The sequence below is a fragment of the Leptopilina boulardi genome, unplaced genomic scaffold (genome assembly GCF_019393585.1).
Source record: "Leptopilina boulardi isolate dan_hultmark-lab unplaced genomic scaffold, ZJU_Lbou_2.1 LbouV2_255, whole genome shotgun sequence".
NCBI classification, from domain to species: Eukaryota; Metazoa; Arthropoda; class Insecta; order Hymenoptera; family Figitidae; genus Leptopilina; species Leptopilina boulardi.
Window position 1 is genome coordinate 977,008 of NW_026137813.1, and position 23,688 is coordinate 1,000,695.

The following is a 23,688-nucleotide window of genomic DNA, read 5'->3' on the forward strand; positions in this document are numbered from 1 at the left end:
ATTAATTTCTTCCTGTAAAAATTCTGGCACTGGTATATATATATATATATATATATATATATATATATATATATATTATTTAATAAATTTATTATAAGAGATAAATTTATGACGAAAGTTTTTTTCATCAACATCATTGTCATTCATCTTTAATTTTATCGTCTCAAAAATAAAAAATAATTTCTTTAATTTGAAAAACTGATGTATTGAGCATAAATTTTCTTTTTATTTCCAATTTAGAATAAGTAAAAGTAAATTAATTAATTTTTTTTTTTGTTTAAAATTCTATTTCATCCAAATATTGTTATATTATACTCGATTAAGATGTACAATAAAAGTATAATAATTTATAAACAATTTCGATGCCCGTAAAAATTTCTGTATTACAGAATAATGTAGAAAAATGCTTAGGCAGTTTTTGCACGAATAGCAGCTCTTTTTCCGGTGACAGCCTGAAAAAGAATTAAAAAAAAAATACATAAAATTTTATCAATTTATATCAAAATAAAATAATAAATTGTATAACTTACTTGGAATCCAGATTTAATGCTTGCAACTGAACATCGAGATCCACAAGTTTCACACTGAAGAAAGAAAAGTCTAGTATCTTTTTGTAGAATAGTATCAGGAGAACGACATGTGTGACATGTGACATATTCCTTAATATATCTCCTCAATACATTTTCTATTTGTTTCTGTTGAAAACGACCTTTTATAATAAGCTGACTGTTACCGTCCACTGATCCACTTGTTCCCAATTCAGCCAATAAAAAATCTAATAAATGTTTCGGCTGTCTGTGTAAGGTTTTGCAAATCTAAAATCGTCAATGATAACAATTAATAATAATAATAATAATAAAAAGAGAAACTCACTAATTTATAGCACAAAATTTTTGTATAAAAATATTTTTAAGGAGAAATGTGTCGCAAATTGAAGTCAAGCGAGTTTTTATAAAAAAAAAAAAAAAAAAATATTTTAAAACAATTTTATAAAATTAGCAAACTAATTTTGAAATATATTTACGTTACCACTAGTCACAAATGCAAAGAATTCAGGATAAATATCGTAAAAATTAATGAGACATTGGCAAAAGAAAATTACGTAAAATGAATTCAACTTTAACATATTTCAAAAATATCAAAAAATCTTTATTTTTTGTTATAGTACATTCCTCCTCAAAAATTATAATTATTTTCCAATTAATAGATTTTTTTTCATTTAATTTAAAAATATTAAATATATTATAATAATATTATATTAAATATTAAAATATTATTATTTGCAAACAGAAAAACATATACACAAAATTCAGTACGCTAAATTGTACTTTTTCAATTTTTTCTCAAGGAATATTAATTTTAAACTTTAGATTTTAAATTGAACACCGTTAAATTTGGTAAATTTGATTAAGTTTATTTTCTTAAATTGTACAATTCTAGAGGAATTAAATTCCATGTAAAAAATGAAATAAAAAATTATCAATTTCTAATTTAACGGTGTTCAATTTTAAATGTAGAGTTTAAAATTAGTATTCCTTGAGGAAAAGTTAAAAAAAATACAATTTAACATCCAGAATTTTTAAGTATAACATTTAAATATGGGGAAAAAAATACCGCGCCAAAAATTCAATGTAAAAAAAAAATAGAAAACAACAAACCTCCGTAAAGTTGGCAAACGATGTTTTTTTCGTTCCAATACGAACGACTTGCGGTGGTCTCATGACGAATTTCTGTTTCTTTCCAGCCACCATATCAGGATTCTTTTCTCTCATAATATTGAATACTCGCAAAAGAAGTTCATCATATGTGTAATCTCTGTCGGATCCTACCCAAAGATTGCTTTCTTCCACTATAGAAAAATTAATATTTCTTTTTCTTTAATACCATATATATATTAAGAATATTTTTATAACAAACAATTAAAATAAAAAAATGCAATTACTTTTTTTTTTGCATTTTAATCACTTTGAAATAAATTTAATGGATTTAAAATTTAGTTAAATATAAATAAATTTGTTCAAAAAACTATTTATTTTTTTGTACAATTTTCTGCAAATAATTATTGTGACGTTAATTATAATGCAACCATTATATAAATCTTACCGTATTCTGCACTTCGCTCAGATTCAGTGCAGCATGTTAACAAATAATGTTAAAAGTATACAATCGTATATATAAAAAAAGGAATTAGTCAACAAATGTGGATGACGAAAATGTGATAAATAAATTTTAATAACAATTTTTAAAAATATCAAACTTTTCGTAATCCACATTTTTAAATAGATATAACTTTTTTTTTTAATATTTACCATTTTCAGTGTCATCAGCTTCCTTTTTCTCCTCTTCGTTAATAAGTTCCTCGAGATCCTTCTTTCTCTTTTTCTTTTTCTTCGTTTTCGAAAAGTCCATATCCAAATCTAAATTATCATCCACTGAGGGATCCTCCATTTGTGGTTCCGATGCATCCTAATAAACATTGTTATTTAAAAAAGCTGATAAAAATCATAATTTAAGGAAAAAGAATTCAATTTTTTTTAATTAAAAATGATTTTTTTTATTTTCTTTATTTTAACTTACGTAACATTTTTCAAAAGTTGATTTTTTTTGGTTTTTTAATAAATACGTAAACTATACGTAATACAAGCGTCAGGAAATATTTATATTTTTATCGAAGAAAATAATATTTATGAATTTAAAAATTAACGATACTGAAGTACGCAACGTTTATGGTTAACGTTTAGAAATTAATTAAAGAAGAAAAATTGTAATTAAATTACAAGAAATATTTTTCAGGCAAAAAATAATAGAATTTTTTATTCTAAAAAATTATTTCTTTAAAAATCATTTATCATAAACATTGCTTACTTCAGCATCGTAAAAATTGAAATTGTTCAACAATTAATGTTTTTTAAAAATTGTAGATTTTTCAAAAAGTCAATAATTTCGTAGTAAAGTTTGGATAACTGTAACTTTTTTTCTTTAGAATATATTAGAACGCAATTTCTTTGATTTTTTTTTGTTTGTTTTATAGTTCGTGATGAATTTAAAAAAATTTATTTGGTAAATAATTATTAGATTTAAGTTTGCGAAATTATTTTTTGTTGTAAATAATTATAGTTAAAATTTTAAATTGAAATTATCCAAAATAAAATGTTTTAATTTTTCAAACGTCAGTAAGTATATTAAATTTAAAGTAAAATTTCTCAAATAAATTGATACTGTTTTTAAATATTTTATTAACTTTTATGATAGTTTTGACATAAAAAGATTTTTTAATAAATACTTTAAAAAGTCATGTTTTAAAACAAATTTTATTTTTAAAAAGTTGGATAAAAAGATAAAAAATAATAAAAAAAAATAATATAATATAATAAAAAATAAAAAATATTTTAAATATAAATTAAAAAAAAATGTTTTAAAAAAATTTTAATATTAAAGGCTTTTTGATTTAAATGTAAATGACTTAATAATTTAAATTGCGATTTAAATAATTTCAGTTCTGTTAATTAATCAAAAATTATTTAAAAAAAAAAAAAAAAAAACCTAGAAAAAAACGATTAATTAAAGTTGAATAAATAATAAACCTCTTTTTTTAAATCTGGCAGAGCTGCATCTAATTCGTCAAGATTGAATTTCTTCTTTTTCTTTTTCTTCTTTTTTCCAAATGATTCTAAATCTAGAACTTCATCATCATCTGCATTCATTGCCTCTGGTTCTTGATTCTCTTTATCACCAGTACCCTCATTAGTATCACCTAAATCTCCACCTTCCGCAAGAGCTGCGTCAATGTCAAAAGGAGTCTTCTTCTTCTTCTTCTTTTTCTTCAAAGTTGGGTCAAACATCTAAAATTAAATAAACAAAAAAAAACGTCAAATTCATTTATTTCCTCTATTTTACTGTAATATTTTTAATTTACTAAATTACTAATTCCAATACCGGTAATTTAAAATATCCGTATCATATTCCCATAATAGCATCATTTTCATAAAATTTTATTTTTTTGTCAATTTTACATTAATTTGATAAAATTTGAAAAATACTCTTCTTCTTTTTTACCCGTTTCTTTAAAAATATAACAATCAAAATTTACTTTAAAAAAAAAATAAATAAAAATATGGAAACAAGAAAAATGAAAACTGAGTCGAAAGGTTCAATAAATGTCACCCACTTAAGGAAAAAAAAAATGTTACAAATTATTTATGAATATAGTATCGGATTCTTTAGATTGGAAATATATTTTTTTTTTTCAATAATAATAGAGGGAAATATTCAACATAATTTCCAATATAATTTGGAAATAACTAATTATTATTACTTTATTATATGCCTACAGTATAGTTTCTCTATATATTACAAGCAGAATGACATGCCATGCTTTCTTGGATGCATGCGGTAAAATGATTCAATATTTCAGTGTTTTTTCATTACTTACCGATTCTTCCTCAGACATTTTTAGGGCAAATTTAACGATTTCACTAATTAAAATAATTCAAATGATTTTTATACATATATTAAAGCAAAATATTAAAAATTCCAACCAGATTGTATTTTATTACATCAGAAAACTTCTAAATAGTTAATCCATGAAGTATAAACTCAATTGAGTTGGTCAACTTATTTTCAAAATTAATAACTTAAAGCACGTTACATAAACAAAAAACTCTATTTTCATGAGTCAGACAATAAGAGATAGAAACTAATTGTTCTTGTCTAACTTATAGAAAGGGAAATATAAAGCCGATAAACAATAATATGCAAAAATCGAAAAAGTTATAATTATTTTTATCTCTTTTACTCACATAGTTTACGCTTTCGGCCAAAGCCTCTGTAATGTGACATAGCTTAAGCTTATTCACGCTTTATTTACCAGAATTACCAATTCTTACGATATTTACCATACATACATGCACACCTTCAGTCTCCTGGTGAATCATGGTGAACTGTCATTGCTAAACACTGGGAAAAAAAGAGGAAAACTTTTTTTTTTTTTACAACAATTTTACAATATATATTTGATATTTTTTTTTAAACAATTTCTAAGAAGAGCATTTTGTTTCTATTAATTTGCTTTTCACAATAATTTTCGTTCATTCCTTTCTCTCTTTTGAGAGGTATTTACAAAATATTTATTCCAGTGTAGAAAAGCTGTGTAACAGGTAGAATCATTTTTGTGTATAGTTAAAATTTTTGTAATTCTTAAATTTTACATTATTTATAAATAAAGAAATAATAATATTCTTTTTTAAAAAATAATTAATTAAATTTTATTTTGAAACTACATTCATTTTTTAAACAATATTTCAACAATGAACTGAAAAAATTAACAATTGCATTATTTTTTTTAAGCAATATAAAATTTATAAAAACTATTTAAATTTTAAAATATATTGAAAATTTATTAAATTATGTTTTATACTTTTTTTCATTACATATATATTGCATTTTTGTTTTGAGAAAATAAATTTTTATTTGAAAACTTTATAATTTGGTAGGTGTATAAAATATTTAAATTTAACTATGCTTATTTTAATTTATTTGTAAACACTTTTTATTACAAGAGAAAAATGATTAATTTTTGAATAATTCTTTTTATTTATAAATTAGCAAAATGTTTATTAAAATTGTATTACTTATTTTTTGTTTAAACAATTTTGTAATTTTTTTTTATAATTAGGCGCAATGTGAAGTTTTTGGAGTAATTAAAAATTTTTTTTAAAAAAACAAATGTTTCTTTCTCAGATTTTCAAAATGACAGAACAATTTGTAGGATGCACTGTTTCAATTACATGTGTTGAAGAAATAGGCACTTATCAAGGGCAAATTGTCGATTTTAATGATCAAAAAGTATTGTTGACGAAAGCATTTTGCAATGGTGTACCGCATTCATCATCTCGAGTTACTATAAAGTAAGAATTTTTTTTTCTTTTTCCATTGAATTTATCAAAAAAATTCAATCGTTTGAAAAATTATTCAGATTAAAATATTTTTTCACTTAAAATTAACGAAATTTTAATCTAGCTATAAAAATTTAATCGATTTAAATTTCAAATTATTCGTATTTTAATTTATTCAAATTTTTTAAACAAAATTTGAATAGATACAAATTTATTATTTTCCAAGTTAATTAATTTTAAAACTATCGCTTTTTTGTCACCTACTTTTTTATTTATTTCCTAGAAAAAAGGTACCGTAACAAAAATATTATAACAAAACGCATTTTTTCTAACTTTAAATTATTATATTTTATAATTAATTAAATATAATCGAGAATTTAGTAAACATTTTAAATCAAGGTTGCCACAGATCGGGGGAATTATAATTTTTGAAATTTTTAATTCAAACTTTTGCTTCTCAAAATTATTGTCTTACATTTTTATTAATTGTAGACCTCGAGAATCGACTTTTAAAAGAAAAAAAAAGTCATTTTAGTCGATTTATATTACAAGAAAAGTCTAAAAAGTTTATTTTTTTATTTTGAATAAATTTATAAATTTTAATAAGAATTAATTAATTAATTTTAATTTCTTCTTAATAAGAATATGTTTCACAGAAATATTTTCAACAATTTTTCTTTTTAAACTATCCAATTAAACTGAGACAAATTTTCAAGATTTCAATTCAGTTCCAAAACAAATTTTGAAAAATAATTTAATGTTACATTAAAAAAAGAAAATTTTTCAAGTCCCATTTAAGCACATTATTCGATTTGATTGGAATATTATTGAAAAAAATAATTAATTTTAAATGAAAATTTGTGAAATAATTGAATTTCAGGAGATTATTAATTGGAACTTTCATTTTAAATTGGTGAAATTTTTTTAAAAACTTTAGACAATAATTAAATTTTCAATTGAAAACTGTTTTAAATCATGTAATTTTCGAAGGATTTATTTTAATATATTTTTTTACAATAAACAATAATAGTTTTTTGTGTCAATCCTGATTTTTTATCAAGAAAATTTTTTTTTTATTAGAGAAAATAGCAGGCAACTCGCATTTAAAAATAAAAAATGATTTAAACAAATAAAATGTGTAAATTATTTTCTTATAAATTGCAGCGCGAAAGATATTTTGGAAATTTCAATAATATCGATTAATGATGATGCTGGTAAAAATGTTGCGGATGCTGAAACACAAAGTCGAGTTATTGTTAAAAGACCAATTGCAAAGCGAGCTGGTAGATCGACATCGGATTTTACACCACCACCTCCACCCGAGGTACAAGTACAAACACAATTCACTTTGAAAAAGTCTATTGAATCTACATTTCAAATGGAAATACCGGCAAACGGAAGAATAAGTTCAGGTATTTTTTTTGATTTTCAATCAATTATTATATATATTAATAATTTATTATTTAATTTATTATTAATAAAAATTCTCATTATTTTAAGAACATGATTGTAATTTATAATAATTATTAACTACATTTTTTCAGCTGAAGTTATATCTAAATCGAATCAAAGAAAATTGACTCATAGGCAGAGAAGAAATGAAAGAGATGAACAAGCATTTGGAACGCCAATTGATCAATGTTTAAAACAAGATTTTGATTTTGAAAAAAACTTGGCATTATTTAACAAAGAGGTATTTCATTTTTTTCAATATATAATTTATCACTGATTTTATGGGAATAATTGAATTTGTTTTCTTTTCCTTTTTTTTTTTAAATTAAGAACACCGGATTGAAGTTCCATAAATCTTTTCACATGAAAAGTGAAAAAAAAACAAATTATTAATATAAAAGAAAAAAAAGTAGTTTTTAATAATTTTTTTTTTTTTAATTTACTTTAGAGTGAAATTTAAAAAAAAAACTTTTTGTTTATTTGGTAATGCGACTTTTGGTGGTTTAAAGTGAGATGCGAGGCCTAATAAAAATATTAATAATTTCCAGGCTGTTTGGCAAGAAATAAATTCATCGAGACCAGATATTGTTCGCCAATCAGAAATTAATAAAGCAAACAAATCGAGATATCGTCACGATGAAAATATTATTGAATCAGCGCCAGCGGCATTTCGTCAAATAATCGTACCTTATCCGGATAGAACAGAATATGTCACGGATGATGGTTTAATCATTCCAAGCATCACTTTGGATCTTCATCGTCAGTTAATTGGTGCAGCCGATCGATTTGGTATCACTTGGGAGCGAAGAGTAAGTTTTTCTTTTTTTTATTATTTAAACAAATTTTCAAAATATTTCAAATAATTTCATTTTATTTATTTTATCTGAATTTTTACGAATTTTTATTCCACAGAATTTCCATTTGTCCGAAATAACAAAAAAAAATGGCCAAACAAACAATTGACAGAAAGAATTTCGGTGCAATTTTTTTTAAAATTGACCAATTAGAAATTATTAAGAAAATCGTGATTGGTCAATTTCAAAAATTGTGACGAAATCTTTTTTGTCGATTGTTTGTTAGGACATTTTTGTAATTTCGGACATAATGAAAATTCGGTGAATTGAAATTTCTCTTAATTAAAAAATGCGAATCATATAAAATTTGATTGAATGAGAATTCTGTAAAATTAAAATTCTTTTAAATAAAAAGTCATATAAATTTTAAATGAATTATAAAATAAAAATTCTGCCAAACAAAAATTCGGTAGCTACAAATTTTTGAAAGTAAAAATTCGTATAAAAAGAAATTCTGTCAAATGGTGATTCGAGAAATTAAAATTCGTAGAAAAAATAATTTTATTTCTTATAAAAATTTTAAAAATGAAAATTCAAATTAATGATTTTTATGGTATAGTCATGCGTCTCTATATTGAATAATATTAAAAATTATTGATTTGGCGAAGAATTTTAAATAAAAATTAATAAAATAATATTTAAATTTTGGAATAGTTTTTTTTTTGAATTTTTAACAATAATAATTGAGTAGTAAATATTTAATTAAAATTTTTGTAAATTTATTTATTTATTTACCTATACACGGGCTTAAAAAAAGAAAAAATTTTGCCCTTTTGTACCAAGGGTACTAAATTTAGAAAATAATTGAAATTTCGAAGAATTTTTGTTAAAATTTTTTTTAAATTAATTAAATTTCCAAAGTTTATCATTTAAATTTTTTGTTAATGATTAAATTTTAAAATATATTCTATTAAAAATTTAATTTAAATTTAAAACACTTGATTAACAAAATTAACAATTAAAAAATAATAATCTTAATTAAAATTGTAGGCATAAAAAATATAGTTAAATAAAAATTTCATAATTATATAATTATCTTAATTCAAATAAATGGACTATTTACGAGCGTTTAATAATAATAATAATAAAAAAATAAATACTTTTAGGTAGAATTATTTGGACGTGCTGGAACAGAAATAATTCTACAGCTATTAGGCGGTGGACATCGTTTCAATCCAAATAATGCTCATCAACGACCAACAGTTGTTGCACTATGTGGACCACATAGATCAGGTGCCGCTGGTATTAATTGTGCTCGTCAACTTTCTAGTCACGGTGTAAAAACAATTGTATTCATTGAAAATTCCGAAGATGTTTTTTTACTACAAGAATTATCATTATATAAATTAACAAATAACAAAGTTGAATCAGACGTGAAAAATTTACCGCCCGTTGTTGATTTAATAGTAATGGCATTGTGTGGAGAAAATTCACCGAGAACAATAACGTCTGTTGCAAAATGGGCAAATAATAATCGAGCGCCAATATTGGCAATAGAACCACCATCATCGGGTACACCTGGTGTTTTAAGTAAATTCAGTTTATTAGGTGCATTACCATTGGCACACAGTACCGATAATGGACGATTATATTTGTTAAATCTCGCCTTACCCAATAAAGTCTATTCAGATGTTGGTATCACTTATAGATCACCATTTGGTCCTAAATTTGTTATTCCATTACATGCAAATGATTCTTAGCAAGCTGATGATATTACTTCATTGTTGTTATTGAGACTTTTGAATTAATAATGTATAAAAAAAAAAAACCCCCCGACGAGAACAAAATATTTAAATCAAATGAATGCAAACAATTTTTTTTTACACTAAAATTTCAATCAGTTTTAAAAATAACGAACGACTGTATATTAATCGTAAGTTAGCGGATAATTGAATGTAATCTTTTTTTCTCTTGTTATATATTTAAAAAAAAAAAACTGATTCGACAAATTTTGTGTATTTTTTTTACTTCTTTAAACGCTGTATTATTATGTATCTCTTTAATAAAAAAAAAAAAATTTATAAACAATTATAAAAAAATATTTATTTTCACAAATAATCCATATTCAATGTTAAAATTAACAAAAAATAAATTTTCCATTTCATAAAGAATCATAATAATCAACATGATCGCCCGATGAATATTTTTGTTCTTCTAATACTGTCAAAAGACGATTTACTGTTTGTTGTGTTGTTAAAACTGTATTTTTCACATTTAATTCATTAAAATTTTCCTTTACTTCAAAATCTCCAACATTTTGACATACATCGTGAAACATTTCAGTTTTCACAGGTCCTGGTGAATAATTCAATACATTCACATGTGGATTTTCTTTGGCAAATACCTATAAAAAAAATAAAAATTATAATAATCACAATTAACGGTCACCACCTTTATTTTGAGTACAAATTTTAATGATCGCTGGAAGTTATATTTTTTCTTCCATCATTTGGGTACTGAAAAAACTTTAAGGTACAAAAAAAGTCGAAAAAGTAGATTTTTTTATTTTAACAAAATTTAATTAGCTAATCAATATTTTACTTTAAATAACTAATGTAATTAGATATTAAATTCATTTTATTAATTCTGGAATGAAAATAATTCTATAATGAATATTATCAAGAAAATTTATTTCGAATATTTCAGAATCGAATTAATTGTAAGACAAATTATCAAAATTTTATTTAAATAGAACAAATTTCTAAAAAAAATTCTTAAAGTTCCATTTTTATAATTTTTTTCTAGTCTGATTTAAGTAATTTATTCGAATTAAAAATTTTGTCATAGTTTTTAGTTTTGATGATCAAAAAAATTTCTGGCAGTACTTAATCAAGTTTTACAAATTTTTAAATAATAATTTTGGAAGAGTTAAAGTGGAAATTTTTAGAAATAATTGAATTTTTAAAAGATTATGTTAATTTTCAGAAAATAATTAAATTTTACAGAACTAAATATAATTTATTAAATAATTTTAAATAACATTTTTTTAAAAGTTATTGAATGTTCAAAGATTTACAATTTAGATTTTTGAAATTAATTGAACTTCAAGAGATTTTCGATGATTTCACTAAAAAATTTTTTAGAAATTGCAGACAAGAAAACCAATAATTTGAAAATTGTTTGAGTGAAAAATGCTTTCAGATAGTAACATTTTTTGAAGAATATTATGAAAAACATTAAAAAGTAATTGAATTTTAGAAGAGTTATAATTGAAATTATTAAATTTCAAAAAAATTTTAGAAATAACTTACATTTTAGAAGATTTTAAATTGAAATTTTTGAAAATAATTGAATTTCAAAAGATTGTATTAAATTTCAGACAATAATTATAATAAGAAAAATTTTTAGTGATTTCTTTTGATGAAGAATTTATTAAAAATCACATACAAAAATTAAATTCCAAAAGTTTTTTTATTGAAAAATACTTTCAGATGATTGAATTTTCGAAGAATATTATAAAAATCATTAAAAATAATTGAAACTTTTGCTAATAATTAAATTTCATGAGTGATTATGAATTAAAAATTTTTGGTAATTTTATTTGCTATTTTTTAAAAATCATAAACAATTATTAAATTTCATAAAAATTTTAATTGAAAAATAGTTTAAGATAATTGAATTTATGAAGAATTTAATTTAAATTATTTAAAAAATAATTAATTTAGTGAAGAATTTTAGTTAAAAATTTATTAAATAATTGAAATAAAGAAGATCTGAAGATCCTGTATATTTTTAGGACCCAAATGATGCAATAAAAAAAAAAATAACTTTCTGTGATCATTAAAATTTGAAGTACTCAAAATAAAAATGATGACATCCCTTAAAAATAGAAAAATGAAAAATAAAAAGATTATACCTTAAAAAACATTTCTCTTGCTGACTTTCCAGAACAATAATAACCCATTGATTTCATTGGCTCAATAGCACAAAGCGATGTTATATTAATGACAAAAATTTTATTTTTCACATGTCCATTGAAAAATTTCATAAAAACATTATTTAACACTGCTGGTGAAAATACATTTAAATCATAATATTTACGCATTACATCAAAATCCAACATATCGTTAGTTTTTTGTGTTATATTTCCCAAAGAACCGGCATTATGTATAATAATAGCTTCACTAAACAGTGAAATATTTTCTTCTTTTACATTATTTCGAAAAATTTCTGAAAATAAACATTGATGAGAAAAAAGCTAAAGGGTCAGTCCACTGACTTTCGTTTAATAGTGGTTGCGACCAAATTTTAAAAAAATTTAGTTTTAATATATGTGAAACTCGATGATTCCCTGAGTTCATTAACCATAATATTATGGTAAAAATTTTATTCCCTTTAAAAATATTAAATATCAAAAGTAGGAGGTTCACAATGTGATTTTGTATTAAAAACGCTATTATTAAAAAACTATTAAAAATTAGATGTTGGAACTCACCAAAAACATAAATCACTTTATTCTGCACAGAGGAACGAAAGAATTATTGCAAAAATTTATTATTTTTGGATGATATACGATTTAAAAAAAAATTTTATTTAAATATTCTCAAGATTTTTATTTACTTATAATTTTTTGTCGGTGCTCCGAAAAAATTGATGTTTTGCACAAAGATTTTTTATATTATTCTTTACCTTCTATTAAAATCTTACGAAGGTGTTTTGCTTCGTTTTGGAGATATTAATTTTCAAAATTTTTTATTTAAAAAGGTTAATTAAAGGACTTGAAGTTAACTGATCAATTTGAAATCGCTACATTTTAATATATTTTTATAAAAAATGGAGCAGTTTGAATTTACTTAGTTAACTTCAAGTCTTTTAATTAACCTTTTTAAATAAAAAATTTTGAAATTAATATCTCCAAAACGAAGCAAAACACCTTCGTAAGATTTTAATAGAAGGTAAAGAATATTATAAAAAATCTTTGTGCAAAACATCAACTTTTTTCGGAGCACCGACAAAAAAGTTGTAAGTAAATAAAAATCTTGAGAATATTTAAATAAAATTTTTTTTAAAATCGTATATCATCCAAAAATAATAAATTTTTGCAACAATTCTTTCGTTCCTCTGTGCATAATAAAGTGATTTATGTTTTTGGTGAGTTCCAACATCTAATTTTTAATAGTTTTTTAATAATAGCGTTTTTAAAAAAATTGAAAAATTTAAGGTTACAAAATCACATTGTGAACCTCCTACTTTTGATATTTAATATTTTTAAAGGGAATAAAATTTTTACCATAATATTATGGTTAATGAACTCAGAGAATCATCGAGTTTCACATATATTAAAACTAGATTTTTTTAAAATTTAGTCGCAACCACTATTAGACGAAAGTCAGTGGACTAGACCCTAAAATTTAAATTAATACTTTGGTAAATAAACAAGAAATAATAAAAGTTTCAATTTCATTGACATTTAAAAAATTTCCCTTAAACAAAATTTTTTTTTTTATTAAATTTGATTAATTATAATAGAAATCTAAAATAACTGACACTTAAAACCTTTTAACTTGCAAAATAACTATAATTTCAATTTTGATTATTTGAAATTTTTCAAAACAAATTAAATCAAAAATAATAAAGAAAATTTTTTAATTTAAATTATAATGAATTACTTACCAGTTAAATCCTCAGCTGATGAAGAGGAAAGATCAACACTGACAGTATTTATCACTAAATTGTCAGGTAATTGTTGTTTCACTCGATTTAAACTTTCTCCATTTCTTGCAAGAAGTAAAATTTGTGAATTAGCCGGCAATAATGGGGCAAAAGATTTTGCAATTTGTTCACCTATTCCTTGACTTGCTCCCGTAATAAGAAGAAATACTTTTTCAGAAAATATTTTCATTTTTCTTACTTTTTAATTCTTTTTTTTATTCAATTATATTGTATTTTAAATTAAATAAATTTCAAAAGAAATAAATGTTTTACAAAATTTTTTTTTATTATAAAATTCTATTCTATTTATTCTACTCTACTTTTATTATTTCTATATTAATGTAACATGAGTATTTTTTAGTTTGAAAAATAAGAAAAAATCATTTGGAGCTTAACATATTGTATGGAGTTTTGACATTTTGTTAACAAAAAAACAGTTACGAAGGTCAAGGTTCAATAATATCAGAGTTGGGAAACTATGTATATTTCAGCTTCTTACAATTTTTTGCGTTAACATATAAATTTCCATCATTTTTTTTTTTAATTTCGAAAATTTGTTTATTTTTACAATTTATCATGATTTATATATATTTTATTTTAATTTAGCAAACCTTTTTTCTTTTTGATATTTTGAGAAAAAAAAAACTGAAAAATTACCTTCTCCACCCTGATATGATTCGAGTCTCATAGAAATCGGCCCATACGTTATTTTCTTCTGCTTTTGTTTACCAACTGTCAAATCGTTCAAATGTCAAACTGAAAATGATTTTCCAACAATAATGCCAATAATGTCAGAACGCAGAGAAGAATTTGATCTATTAAAATGGCATCCAGAATTAATTTTAATTTCAAAATCACCATATACTTTCGAGGGTTTTTTAAGTTTACCAAAAATATGTAATATTCACGGTAAAATATTTATAAAAATCAAGTTAATTGTTCCTTTCTATCCAAATTTAGATGATATGACAGTTTATTTCACTGAGAATTTTAAAAAATCCTTTAAATCTGATTTTCAAAAATTAATATTAAATTCACTGCAAAATAGAATATCTTTGCATTCATTTCTTAATCATTTAAAGGAATATTTTATACTACAAGTGGTAAGTACAATAATTATAATGTTTAATATAATAAAGAACTGTATTTAATTTTAGACTTTAATAGAAATTAATAATAGTACATTTTTGCTTTCTCATAGAGAAAAAATAAATATAAAAAAATTCTTCATTTCTTCATAAACTATTTAATTTGAAAAATTAAAGCAAAAAAAGAAAAATAAATAAGTAAATAAAAATATGAATTCTTTAAAGAATAAAAAATCTTCATTAATTATTAAAATTATTAAAATTATTAAAGTTTTTCGAAAAAAGAAATCATCAAATAATGTAAATTTGCAAATCCATTAAAAAATTTCAATTTTTTAAAAAATGAAAAATTGCGATTAATTCTACAATTTTTAATAAATTAACGGAAAAGGATATTTTATTTTAATTTTTTATTAATTAAATTTAATAATTAATTAAATTTTTTTTATTTATTAAGATGGATTTTAAATACATTCTGCAAACTCTGAACATTTAAATGACCGGAAATTTTTTTTTTAACGACTTCTTTAAATTTAAATTTTATTTTAAAATATTGGTTTTTGTATAAAAACATAAATAGTTTAAAAAATGTTTAATATATTTGTTAATTTTTCATTGCAGTATAGTAATTTAAAAAAAAAATTGTAGGCTAAAAATGAGTTCGTTGATGTGAACGTTCAGAACTTCAGATTTTTAAATAAGAAAAAATTTGTATGAATAAAAAAGTATTTTTTGAGGAAAAAATGTGCTTAAAAATTTTGTTTCGGTATTTTTATAATTCCCTGAATACAATTGTTAATTATTTATTAATAATTAATTATTAACTATAATAATGATAATAATAATAATAATAATAATTTTAAGAAAATCGAAAATAGTTACGACTATAAAGCTTCCTCTATAATGAAGCAATAATAATGAAAATAAGGAAATTGATATATTTGTTCACTTGGTATTTGTTTTCTTTTTTTTTTTTTTTTAGAAAAATGAATGTGTTTATTACAAGTGCATCGCTAATGCATCATTTGATCCTGAATCGATGAAAAATAGACTTAATGAACTGAGGGAATTGCTTCAGAATTCTTCAGTACGAATAAATTTTTATTAATTCTTAAATTATAATTAACAAATATTTTAAATTCATTTTTTTTTTAAATATTAATTACAATATTTTTTAAATAAATTATTTTTTACAGGAAATAAAAGTATCATCTACTTATGACATGAAGAATATTAAATTAACGACAAATGATATTTCGATAATTGTTCAAAATAAAGAAGGGAACTTGTGGAAAATTATAAATTCCGATATTCCAAATATTCTCGATAATAATTCAATTGAAAATACTTTTTTACCGTTAAATAGTATTTGTAATATTTTTATTTCAAAACTTGATAGCTTAAAAAGAGTTTGGTGTGAATTAAAAGAAATTGACTCGTATGTTTAATTATTATTAGAATTAAATTTTACATATTTATTATAATTAAATAATAATTATTTTAAATTAATAATTAAATTTATTTATTTTTTTTTTTTGGTTCAAATTTTAGAGAATGTTGGGTCATCGATCCAATTCATCCAAAACCACATCAACTTTATCGAAGAATTTATCTTTCGGATTCATTGTCTCTTATGATGACATTGGATCATTCTTATCTTTCAAGTGTACCAAATGTTAAACTTGTAGGTTGCGAATCGGAAGTTGTAAAATATCGTGAAAATCTTTCAGATCGAATACAGGTAAAAGAATATTTGGATTTTTTTATTAAAATATAATTTTTTTATTATGTAAATATAGAAATGTTAAATTTTTTTTCTAGTTATGGGATTGTGAGTATTCCTTGTTGCAGAATTTATATTTATTACTTGATATTATTGAATTTCCACAAGCACCAGAGAAAAGAAATGATGAAAATGAAAATATTGGAATAATAAATGACGAAGAATGTTGTATTTGTTTTGAAAATGAATGTGACGATCAATTGCCAAATATAATTTGCAATAATACGCGATGTAGAAAGAATTTTCATTCACAGTGCTTACGACAGGTAATGAATTTAAAAATAATTTCTATTATAAAATTTTTCAATTAATATTGAAGATAATTTTAATTTCTTGATTAAATAATTAAATAATTTTCATAAATTAGACTTGAAAAACTTCTAATGAAAAATTTAAATTAGTTTAAGTATTCTACATATAGAATAAAATTGTGATAAAAATTTTAAATTCATTCTAATTCATAAAAATTTTATTCGATTCGTATTTCAAATCAAATCTAATTTTTATTGGTCGGATTTTATTTTATACAAATTTTAATATTTAAGTTTCAAATTATCCGAATATCGACTATTTGCGACTTTTATTTATAATGTATTGCGACTACAGTGATTAAATATTTGTATAATTGAAAAATAGTAAATTAAAATTCCAGTGAAAAATGTTTCTTTTCGAGTTTTTTTTTTCTTATAAAAATAAAAAAAATGTTATGTTTCAGTGGTTGGAATCTGCCACTGGAAAACCAAGTGCATTCAATCAAATTTATGGAGAATGTCCCCATTGTCATGAAAAAATTTCTTGCACCAGGATGTAGAAAAACGTTTGTAAATTTATCATCCTTATTTTTCTTCCAATTGAAAATATCGTTAAATACATTCTTAATTGTAAATCAAAATTTATAACTATAGACGTAATTAAAAAATTAATTGTAAATTAATTTTGCAAAAGAAAAAAAACTAACAATTTATTTTTATAAAAAAAGAATATGTAAATTAAAATTAAAATCTTATAAAATAAAATAAAAGTTAAACAAAAAAATTTTTTTTAATGTAATTCTTTTTATTTCAAATTTCTATTCTTAAAAGGTAAAATAAAGAGACCGCAATATTTTTGCAGAAGTTATAAAATGTAAAGTATAATTTTGGATTTTTAATTTCAAAAATTAAAAAAAACTATTGTACATAAATATAGATATATGTGTATAAATTTAAAAACAAAATTTGTAAATTGTTTCGATAGTTCAGTTATTTAGATTATTGATTAGAAATCGAAACTAAAAAAAAAAGAAAATTCGAAAAATAGAGAAATTTATTTTACCTCATTCAACGAAAGAAAAAATCTAAAATTCAATTTCCATTCATGTTTCTAACTAAATTTTTGTTATTTTTGGTTGATTCAATGTTAATCATAATTGTTCTTCAACTTTTCTTTTTGAATGTTTGTGAGAATTATTGTATTTTGGCATCACTTCCTTTGAGTGATGAATTACTGCACCGTTATCTAATTGAAATCTGAAAGAAATAATTATTTTCATTTTGTAATACTAATTTCGAAAATTATTTTTGATACATAATGTGTTTAGGGTTTTGTTTTTTTTTTTTTAGACAAAGAAAAGAAAAATATTACCTGCACAAATAGTGAAGAGGACGAAGCATTTGTTCTTTTAAACAAGCTTTATTTTCTAATATAGAAAGAGCAATCGCCCCCGTTTCGAGAGTTGATAAACAATTATCTGAGGGTTGAGTTCTTATGACATACTGACTTATCGGCGCTCCAACAATTTTACAGGTACGAATTGAATACAAAGCTGGACTTGAATGGTAAATTGCCTATAAGAAAATTTTATTGGAGTATCAAAAGTTACCAAAACAAAAATTCTAAACCAAAATTTCCAACTTTAAAAGAACCAAAAATTAATTTTTCTCAAAGTCCAAAATTTCCAAACATCAAAAGCTTCAAAAGTAAAATGTCCCAAAGTAAAAAGTTTAAAAAAATTTTTTTTTGCATTTTCAATATTTCACATTGTTCTTCCCATCTGAATGTCCTTTGAAAAAAAATGTGCTTAGGGAAAATAATAACTTGGTCCATTAGGAATTGGAACTTTTCTATTAAAACTTTTGTCTTTCAATACCGAAAATTTCATTACAATTATATAATTTAGAATATTTATGTTAAATTTCGTCCTAAACAAAATGAGGAAAATTTTACCTTAGCTTGTGGCCACGTTCCATCTAATAAAATTACATTATAGGGTTTTTGTTTATTAAAACCCACTGGTGTAAGTTCCTCGAGTGCAATTGCTTCAGGAGTTGGATACAGTAAAACAGTATTTGCGTCATTTAATATTTCTTGTAATCCATTATGTTTAATTTGTGGAAATTTTTTTCCTCTAAAATTAATAAATTTCATTTAATAAATAATTAAATATACAGGCCTCGACTTTAAAACTCAAAAAACATCGTTTTAGTCAATTTACATTCAAAAAAAAAAAAAAAATCGGAAAAATCGATATTTTTATTTTAATTAAATTTAATTATAGTTAATAGGTATTTTACTTTAAATAACTAATATAATTAGATATTAAATCCATTTTATTAGTTCCTCAATTTTAATTAAGTAGAACAAATTACTAAAAAAAATTCTGAAAACAATTCAATTTTAGAGTTTTTATTTGAAACTTTTTTAAATAATTAAATTTTTTTTAAAATATTAAAATTATTAAAAATAATTCAACTTTGGAAGAAAGAAAATTAAAAAAAATAAAAAAATTTTAGAAATAATGTTATTTCAAAAGATTTTGTTAAATTTTAGACCATAATTAAATTTTACAAAATAGAAAATAATTTATCAAATAATTTTAAGATAACATTTTTTGAAATGTAATTGAATTTTCAAAGATTTACAATTCAGATTTTTGAAATTAATTGAACTTCAAGTGATTTTTAATTGAAATTTTTGGTGATGAAGAATTTATTAGAAATTATAGATAAAAATTGAATTTCAAAAAGATTTTAATTGAAAAATGATTTTAAATAATTTAATTTTTGAAGAATATTATAAAAATCATTTAAAATCATTAAATTTTGAAAGAATTACAATTGACATTTTTAGAAAAAAAAAATTAAATTTTACGTTTTAAATTGAAGTTTTTGAAAATAATTTAATTCAAATGATATTGAATTGAAATTTTTGGTGATTTCTGTTGTTGAAAAATGTATTAGAAATTGCAGACAAAAATTGAATGTAAAAATTTTTCAATTAAAAAATACTTTCACACAATTGCAATTTTTGAAGAATATTATAAAAATCATATAAAATATTTATATTTCGCGGAAGAATTATAGTTAAAATTATTAAATTTCAGAAAATTTTAGAAATAATTAAATTTTAGAATATTTTAACTAGAAATGTTTGGTAATTTTATTTGATGATTTTTTAAAAATTGTTTTTTAATTGAAAAATAGTTTAAGATAATTAAAGATTTGTGAAAAGTTTCATTGATATTATTAAAAATAATAAATTTAGAGAAAAATTTTAGTTAAAAATTTGTTAAATACTTTAAATAAAGAAGATTTTAAGAAGATCTGCATTATATACTACAAAAGACGTATTTTCTTTAAAAATTTTGTAAAAAAAAAGTATAAAAAGTCGCATCTTTTTAAAATATGTCGAAAAAAGTCGTATAATCCGAGGCCTGTAAAATTGTAATATTTAAAAACAATATAATAACAAAGATCATAGTTGTTTGCTTTACGTAGAATACTCCAGAAATTATTTTCGAATAATAATGCACATAAAAAAAAAATCAAACCTGTATGTAACACATTTTTCCTTCTCCAAAGCTAATGATAACATAGGAACGGTACGAAGACTTCTTTTTTCTTCAGCTGGATGTTGTAAAATAATCAATCTACATTGTGTGAATATTCGAGTTTCTGGAAGACCTGAGCACCAACAAACAGTTATTGGACGTCTGTAAGAAAGAAAAATTAAAAAATTCTTTACTTTCTTATTTCAAATTAATTGAATTTCAAGACCAAAAGCCCCCCCCCCCAATAACAAAATCAATAAAAAAATTTAAATTCACTTATGAATTTTAAATATTCTTTATCACATTTAGAAATTTTCTCTTAAACATATTATAAACAATAAATAATAATATTATAAATAAATGTTGACAATTGAAAAAGTTTATTCTTGTCAGAATTATTGTAAAGTAAAAATTTATTGTTAAAAATATTACTAACCGGCATTGTTCACATTTGTTTCTCATTTTTGGAGGATCAGCCGGTATTTCCGACAATTCTTTCCATACATTTTCTTCGTTTGCATTTGTCTGCATTCTAAATTTTATGATACAATATTTAAATTTACAAAACTATTTAGAGTTAGTAGAAAAATAAATAAAATTATTTATCAATATTTTAAGTTACAAACTTATATATTTGTAATATATATATGTTTATTTACAATAACACTTTTGTCTTTAAAAAGATATCTTATATTTTACTTAGTGCTAATTAAAAATTTTTTAATTAAAGTTATTTATATAAAATAATAGATTTTTAAATAATACTTTTGTTGTCAAGTAAAAACCCTTATTTTGGTTTTTGACAACAGTACAATCAGGGTTTGACAACAACATGAGACAACTTTTTAACTTGGTTACGGTTTTTACGTAACATACACGCAAGAGAGTTGTAGAGGAACCTCTGAAATGCGACACCTATTCCACCTTAGGCTGACTCTACATTGGCTACAAGAGCTTGAACGTGTTACATGCGATAGAAAAGAACTGAACTATTTTTCTATCCTTTTCTATTTTATACTTAAGGGTATGTGGACAATGGACGTTTTTTTGTGGTTTGAAACTTACTCTGAAATAAAAAATGATTTTGGGTTAAAATTTTGGATAAATGATTTTGTTTGGTACAAGGAACCTCGCTGTTCTACTCATTCACCATAACTTAACGCAAAAATAATAAACAGAAAGCAATAAATAGTAAAATAATGTATTATATCATAGTTCATTCTCGCTCAAATTGGCGCTGTTTACTGGAGCACTGACACACTCAAGCAACGTCTGTGTATGCGCCGCCATCTTTGTTTTCATTTTCGTTTAAAAATGATACTTTTTAAACTTCTTTTTTAATAATTTCACTCAAAATTATGTATTTTTCGGAGAACAGCGAGATTCCTTGTATCCTAATCTATCATCCCTCAAAATTTTAGACAAAAATCTTTTCTCATTTTACATTTTACGTGGGAGGTTCCCACTACATAACCTTAAAGGCCTTTTTCCTTTTTTTTCTCTAAATGTTTGCGTTGGCACCTATATTATAATATATCATAAAAATATAAGTCAACACTTTAAAAGTTTAGCTACGCTCACGAAAATTATAAGGCTGCAGTCCCATGGCAGCGTTTTGCGTTGCGTTTTGTCACTAGACCATGAGTGTAAAAGAGATGCAGATATATGTTTGCTATGTTTACACTCAGGGTCTAGTGACAAAACGCAACGCAAAACGCTGCCATGGGACTGCAGCCTGACTCGTGGGTTTTTTTTTGGGGGCGGGGGGGATACTGATTACACAGCCTTACAAAAAAAAAATTTCTTTTTGTCCTGTGAACTGGACTAGTCATTTCTCACGTATTTTAGGTCGCCGAATCCGAGGTCAGAATTCACAAGTTGGTTCGTTTTTTCTTTCTAACCTCAAAAAACTTACTTTTTTGGTACATTTTGTGAGATAATGAAAAAGCGTGAGCTAGTTTTAAAATTATGACTATGGATTACAATTTAGAAGTTAAATTTACTTACCACTTAAATTGATTCTTCAAATTAAAAATGGCGGATCCAATATGGCGGATTTTTTTAACAAATTGTTCCGATTCCCTCGAAATTTAGTACTTAGGGGTTTTTTGGGTCGCTGATTACGGCTCTGGCGTTAGTTTTAAAAAATTCAAAATAGCGGATCCAATATGGTGACGGAACCCTGGTTACAGAAGGAATGATATATGTATACAGTAAGAAAAGTACCATGGTAGTCATAGGAAAGCATGCGTTACGCATAAGTTTGTCTCACTCGCACTCATAGGCTGTGACTACCATGGAACTTTTCTTACTGTATATCTTTCTATATTATAAAAAGATTTCGCCGCCGCCGCTGTTTCAGAAATTTTGACCTAGGAGGGGGAAAGTCCCCCCCTCCTAAATTTTGAGGTTATGTTCGTTTCAAGACTCTGAATATAGCCGCAAGTCCCCTCCCCTCTCCGGTAGAAATGACCTAAATTTTGAGGTTATGTTCGTTTCAAGGCTCTGAAATTCAAGTCCCCCTTCCCTCCTCTCATTTCCCCTCCTCCGCAAAAAATGACCTAAATTTTGAGGTTATGTTTGTTTTAAGACTCTAAATAAAGCAGTAAGTCCTTCCCCCTTCTTTATAATTTGAAGAATCAATTTAAGTGGTAATTAAATTTAACTTCTTAATTGTAATGCATGGTCATAATTTCAAAACTAGCTCACGCTTTTTCATTATCTCACAAAATGTACCAAAAAAGTCAGTTTTTTAAAGTTAGAAAGAAAAAACGAACCAACTTGTGAATTCTGACCCCGGATTCGGATTCAGCGACTCAAAATACGTGAGAAATGACTAGTCTAGTTCGCCGGACAAAAAAATTTTTTTTTTTGGGCTATGTTACGAATCCGATGTCAGTTTTTAAATATTCAAAATGTCGGATGACAAAATTAAAAATTTAACGGATTTACATGAAATATGTTGCTAGAGGGTTTTTAGGGTCGCTGATTACGAATATGACGTTAGTTTTTAATTTTATCTTTAAAATTCTAAATGTCGGTCACACCTCGCCTGCAGGAGCAGTTGCCAATGGCAACCGTGTAAGAGTAAGAGAGATGGAAAATCTTCTATCTCTATTACTCTTACACGGTTGTCATGGGCAACTGCTCCTGCAGC

At 23.3% G+C, this 23,688-nt stretch overlaps 5 protein-coding genes across 5 annotated transcripts; 2 read left to right on the forward strand and 3 right to left on the reverse strand.

Annotated features, from left to right (window-relative positions):
* Positions 1–204: 204 nt before the first annotated feature.
* On the reverse strand, positions 205–4,600 carry LOC127280875 (eukaryotic translation initiation factor 2 subunit 2). The gene is made up of 6 exons (XM_051304186.1): positions 4,433–4,600; positions 3,585–3,842; positions 2,310–2,466; positions 1,659–1,849; positions 531–815; positions 205–452 (listed from the first exon to the last, which is right to left on the reverse strand). Exons 1-6 carry the CDS (start codon positions 4,448–4,450, stop codon positions 408–410), a joined length of 954 nt encoding a protein of 317 aa, XP_051160143.1. The 5' UTR covers positions 4,451–4,600; the 3' UTR covers positions 205–407.
* A 315-nt stretch (positions 4,601–4,915) lies between these two features.
* Positions 4,916–10,190, forward strand: LOC127280872 (enhancer of mRNA-decapping protein 3). The gene is made up of 6 exons (XM_051304183.1): positions 4,916–5,156; positions 5,740–5,906; positions 7,059–7,306; positions 7,439–7,587; positions 7,895–8,155; positions 9,307–10,190. The coding sequence occupies exons 2-6, from the start codon at positions 5,749–5,751 to the stop codon at positions 9,898–9,900; spliced, it is 1,410 nt and encodes a 469-aa protein (XP_051160140.1). The 5' UTR covers positions 4,916–5,156; positions 5,740–5,748; the 3' UTR covers positions 9,901–10,190.
* A 27-nt stretch (positions 10,191–10,217) lies between these two features.
* On the reverse strand, positions 10,218–14,303 carry LOC127280876 (sepiapterin reductase). Its single transcript, XM_051304187.1, has 3 exons — positions 13,814–14,303; positions 12,057–12,370; positions 10,218–10,544 (listed from the first exon to the last, which is right to left on the reverse strand). Exons 1-3 carry the CDS (start codon positions 14,040–14,042, stop codon positions 10,302–10,304), a joined length of 786 nt encoding a protein of 261 aa, XP_051160144.1. The 5' UTR covers positions 14,043–14,303; the 3' UTR covers positions 10,218–10,301.
* A 252-nt stretch (positions 14,304–14,555) lies between these two features.
* On the forward strand, positions 14,556–17,540 carry LOC127280873 (E3 ubiquitin-protein ligase FANCL). Its single transcript, XM_051304184.1, has 6 exons — positions 14,556–14,955; positions 15,923–16,027; positions 16,137–16,378; positions 16,492–16,681; positions 16,762–16,989; positions 17,439–17,540. Exons 1-6 carry the CDS (start codon positions 14,632–14,634, stop codon positions 17,532–17,534), a joined length of 1,185 nt encoding a protein of 394 aa, XP_051160141.1. The 5' UTR covers positions 14,556–14,631; the 3' UTR covers positions 17,535–17,540.
* A 297-nt stretch (positions 17,541–17,837) lies between these two features.
* Positions 17,838–21,342, reverse strand: LOC127280877 (tRNA-uridine aminocarboxypropyltransferase 2). Its single transcript, XM_051304189.1, has 5 exons — positions 20,968–21,342; positions 20,532–20,693; positions 18,929–19,109; positions 18,347–18,549; positions 17,838–18,231 (listed from the first exon to the last, which is right to left on the reverse strand). The coding sequence occupies exons 1-5, from the start codon at positions 21,060–21,062 to the stop codon at positions 18,126–18,128; spliced, it is 747 nt and encodes a 248-aa protein (XP_051160146.1). The 5' UTR covers positions 21,063–21,342; the 3' UTR covers positions 17,838–18,125.
* Between the last annotated feature and the right edge of the window lie 2,346 nt (positions 21,343–23,688).

Coding starts and splice junctions, on each gene's coding strand:
- LOC127280875 (XM_051304186.1), bottom strand. Junction 1,850..2,309: donor AGCTGATGACACTGAAAATG/GTAAATATTAAA, acceptor ATTTTTCTATAG/TGGAAGAAAGCAATCTTTGG. Junction 816..1,658: donor CGTTTGCCAACTTTACGGAG/GTTTGTTGTTTT, acceptor TGACGATTTTAG/ATTTGCAAAACCTTACACAG.
- LOC127280872 (XM_051304183.1), top strand. CDS start 5,749: ATGACAGAACAATTTGTAGGATGCACTGTTTCAATTACATGTGTTGAA. Junction 7,307..7,438: donor AAACGGAAGAATAAGTTCAG/GTATTTTTTTTG, acceptor ACATTTTTTCAG/CTGAAGTTATATCTAAATCG. Junction 7,588..7,894: donor TGGCATTATTTAACAAAGAG/GTATTTCATTTT, acceptor AATAATTTCCAG/GCTGTTTGGCAAGAAATAAA.
- LOC127280876 (XM_051304187.1), bottom strand. CDS start 14,042: ATGAAAATATTTTCTGAAAAAGTATTTCTTCTTATTACGGGAGCAAGT. Junction 12,371..13,813: donor ATCAGCTGAGGATTTAACTG/GTAAGTAATTCA, acceptor GTTTATTTTCAG/AAATTTTTCGAAATAATGTA. Junction 10,545..12,056: donor CAAGAGAAATGTTTTTTAAG/GTATAATCTTTT, acceptor TTTTTTTTATAG/GTATTTGCCAAAGAAAATCC.
- LOC127280873 (XM_051304184.1), top strand. CDS start 14,632: ATGCCAATAATGTCAGAACGCAGAGAAGAATTTGATCTATTAAAATGG. Junction 14,956..15,922: donor AATATTTTATACTACAAGTG/GTAAGTACAATA, acceptor TTTTTTTTTTAG/AAAAATGAATGTGTTTATTA. Junction 16,028..16,136: donor AATTGCTTCAGAATTCTTCA/GTACGAATAAAT, acceptor TATTTTTTACAG/GAAATAAAAGTATCATCTAC.
- LOC127280877 (XM_051304189.1), bottom strand. CDS start 21,062: ATGCAGACAAATGCAAACGAAGAAAATGTATGGAAAGAATTGTCGGAA. Junction 19,110..20,531: donor GAAAAATGTGTTACATACAG/GTTTGATTTTTT, acceptor TATTAATTTTAG/AGGAAAAAAATTTCCACAAA. Junction 18,232..18,346: donor CCTCTTCACTATTTGTGCAG/GTAATATTTTTC, acceptor TATTTCTTTCAG/ATTTCAATTAGATAACGGTG.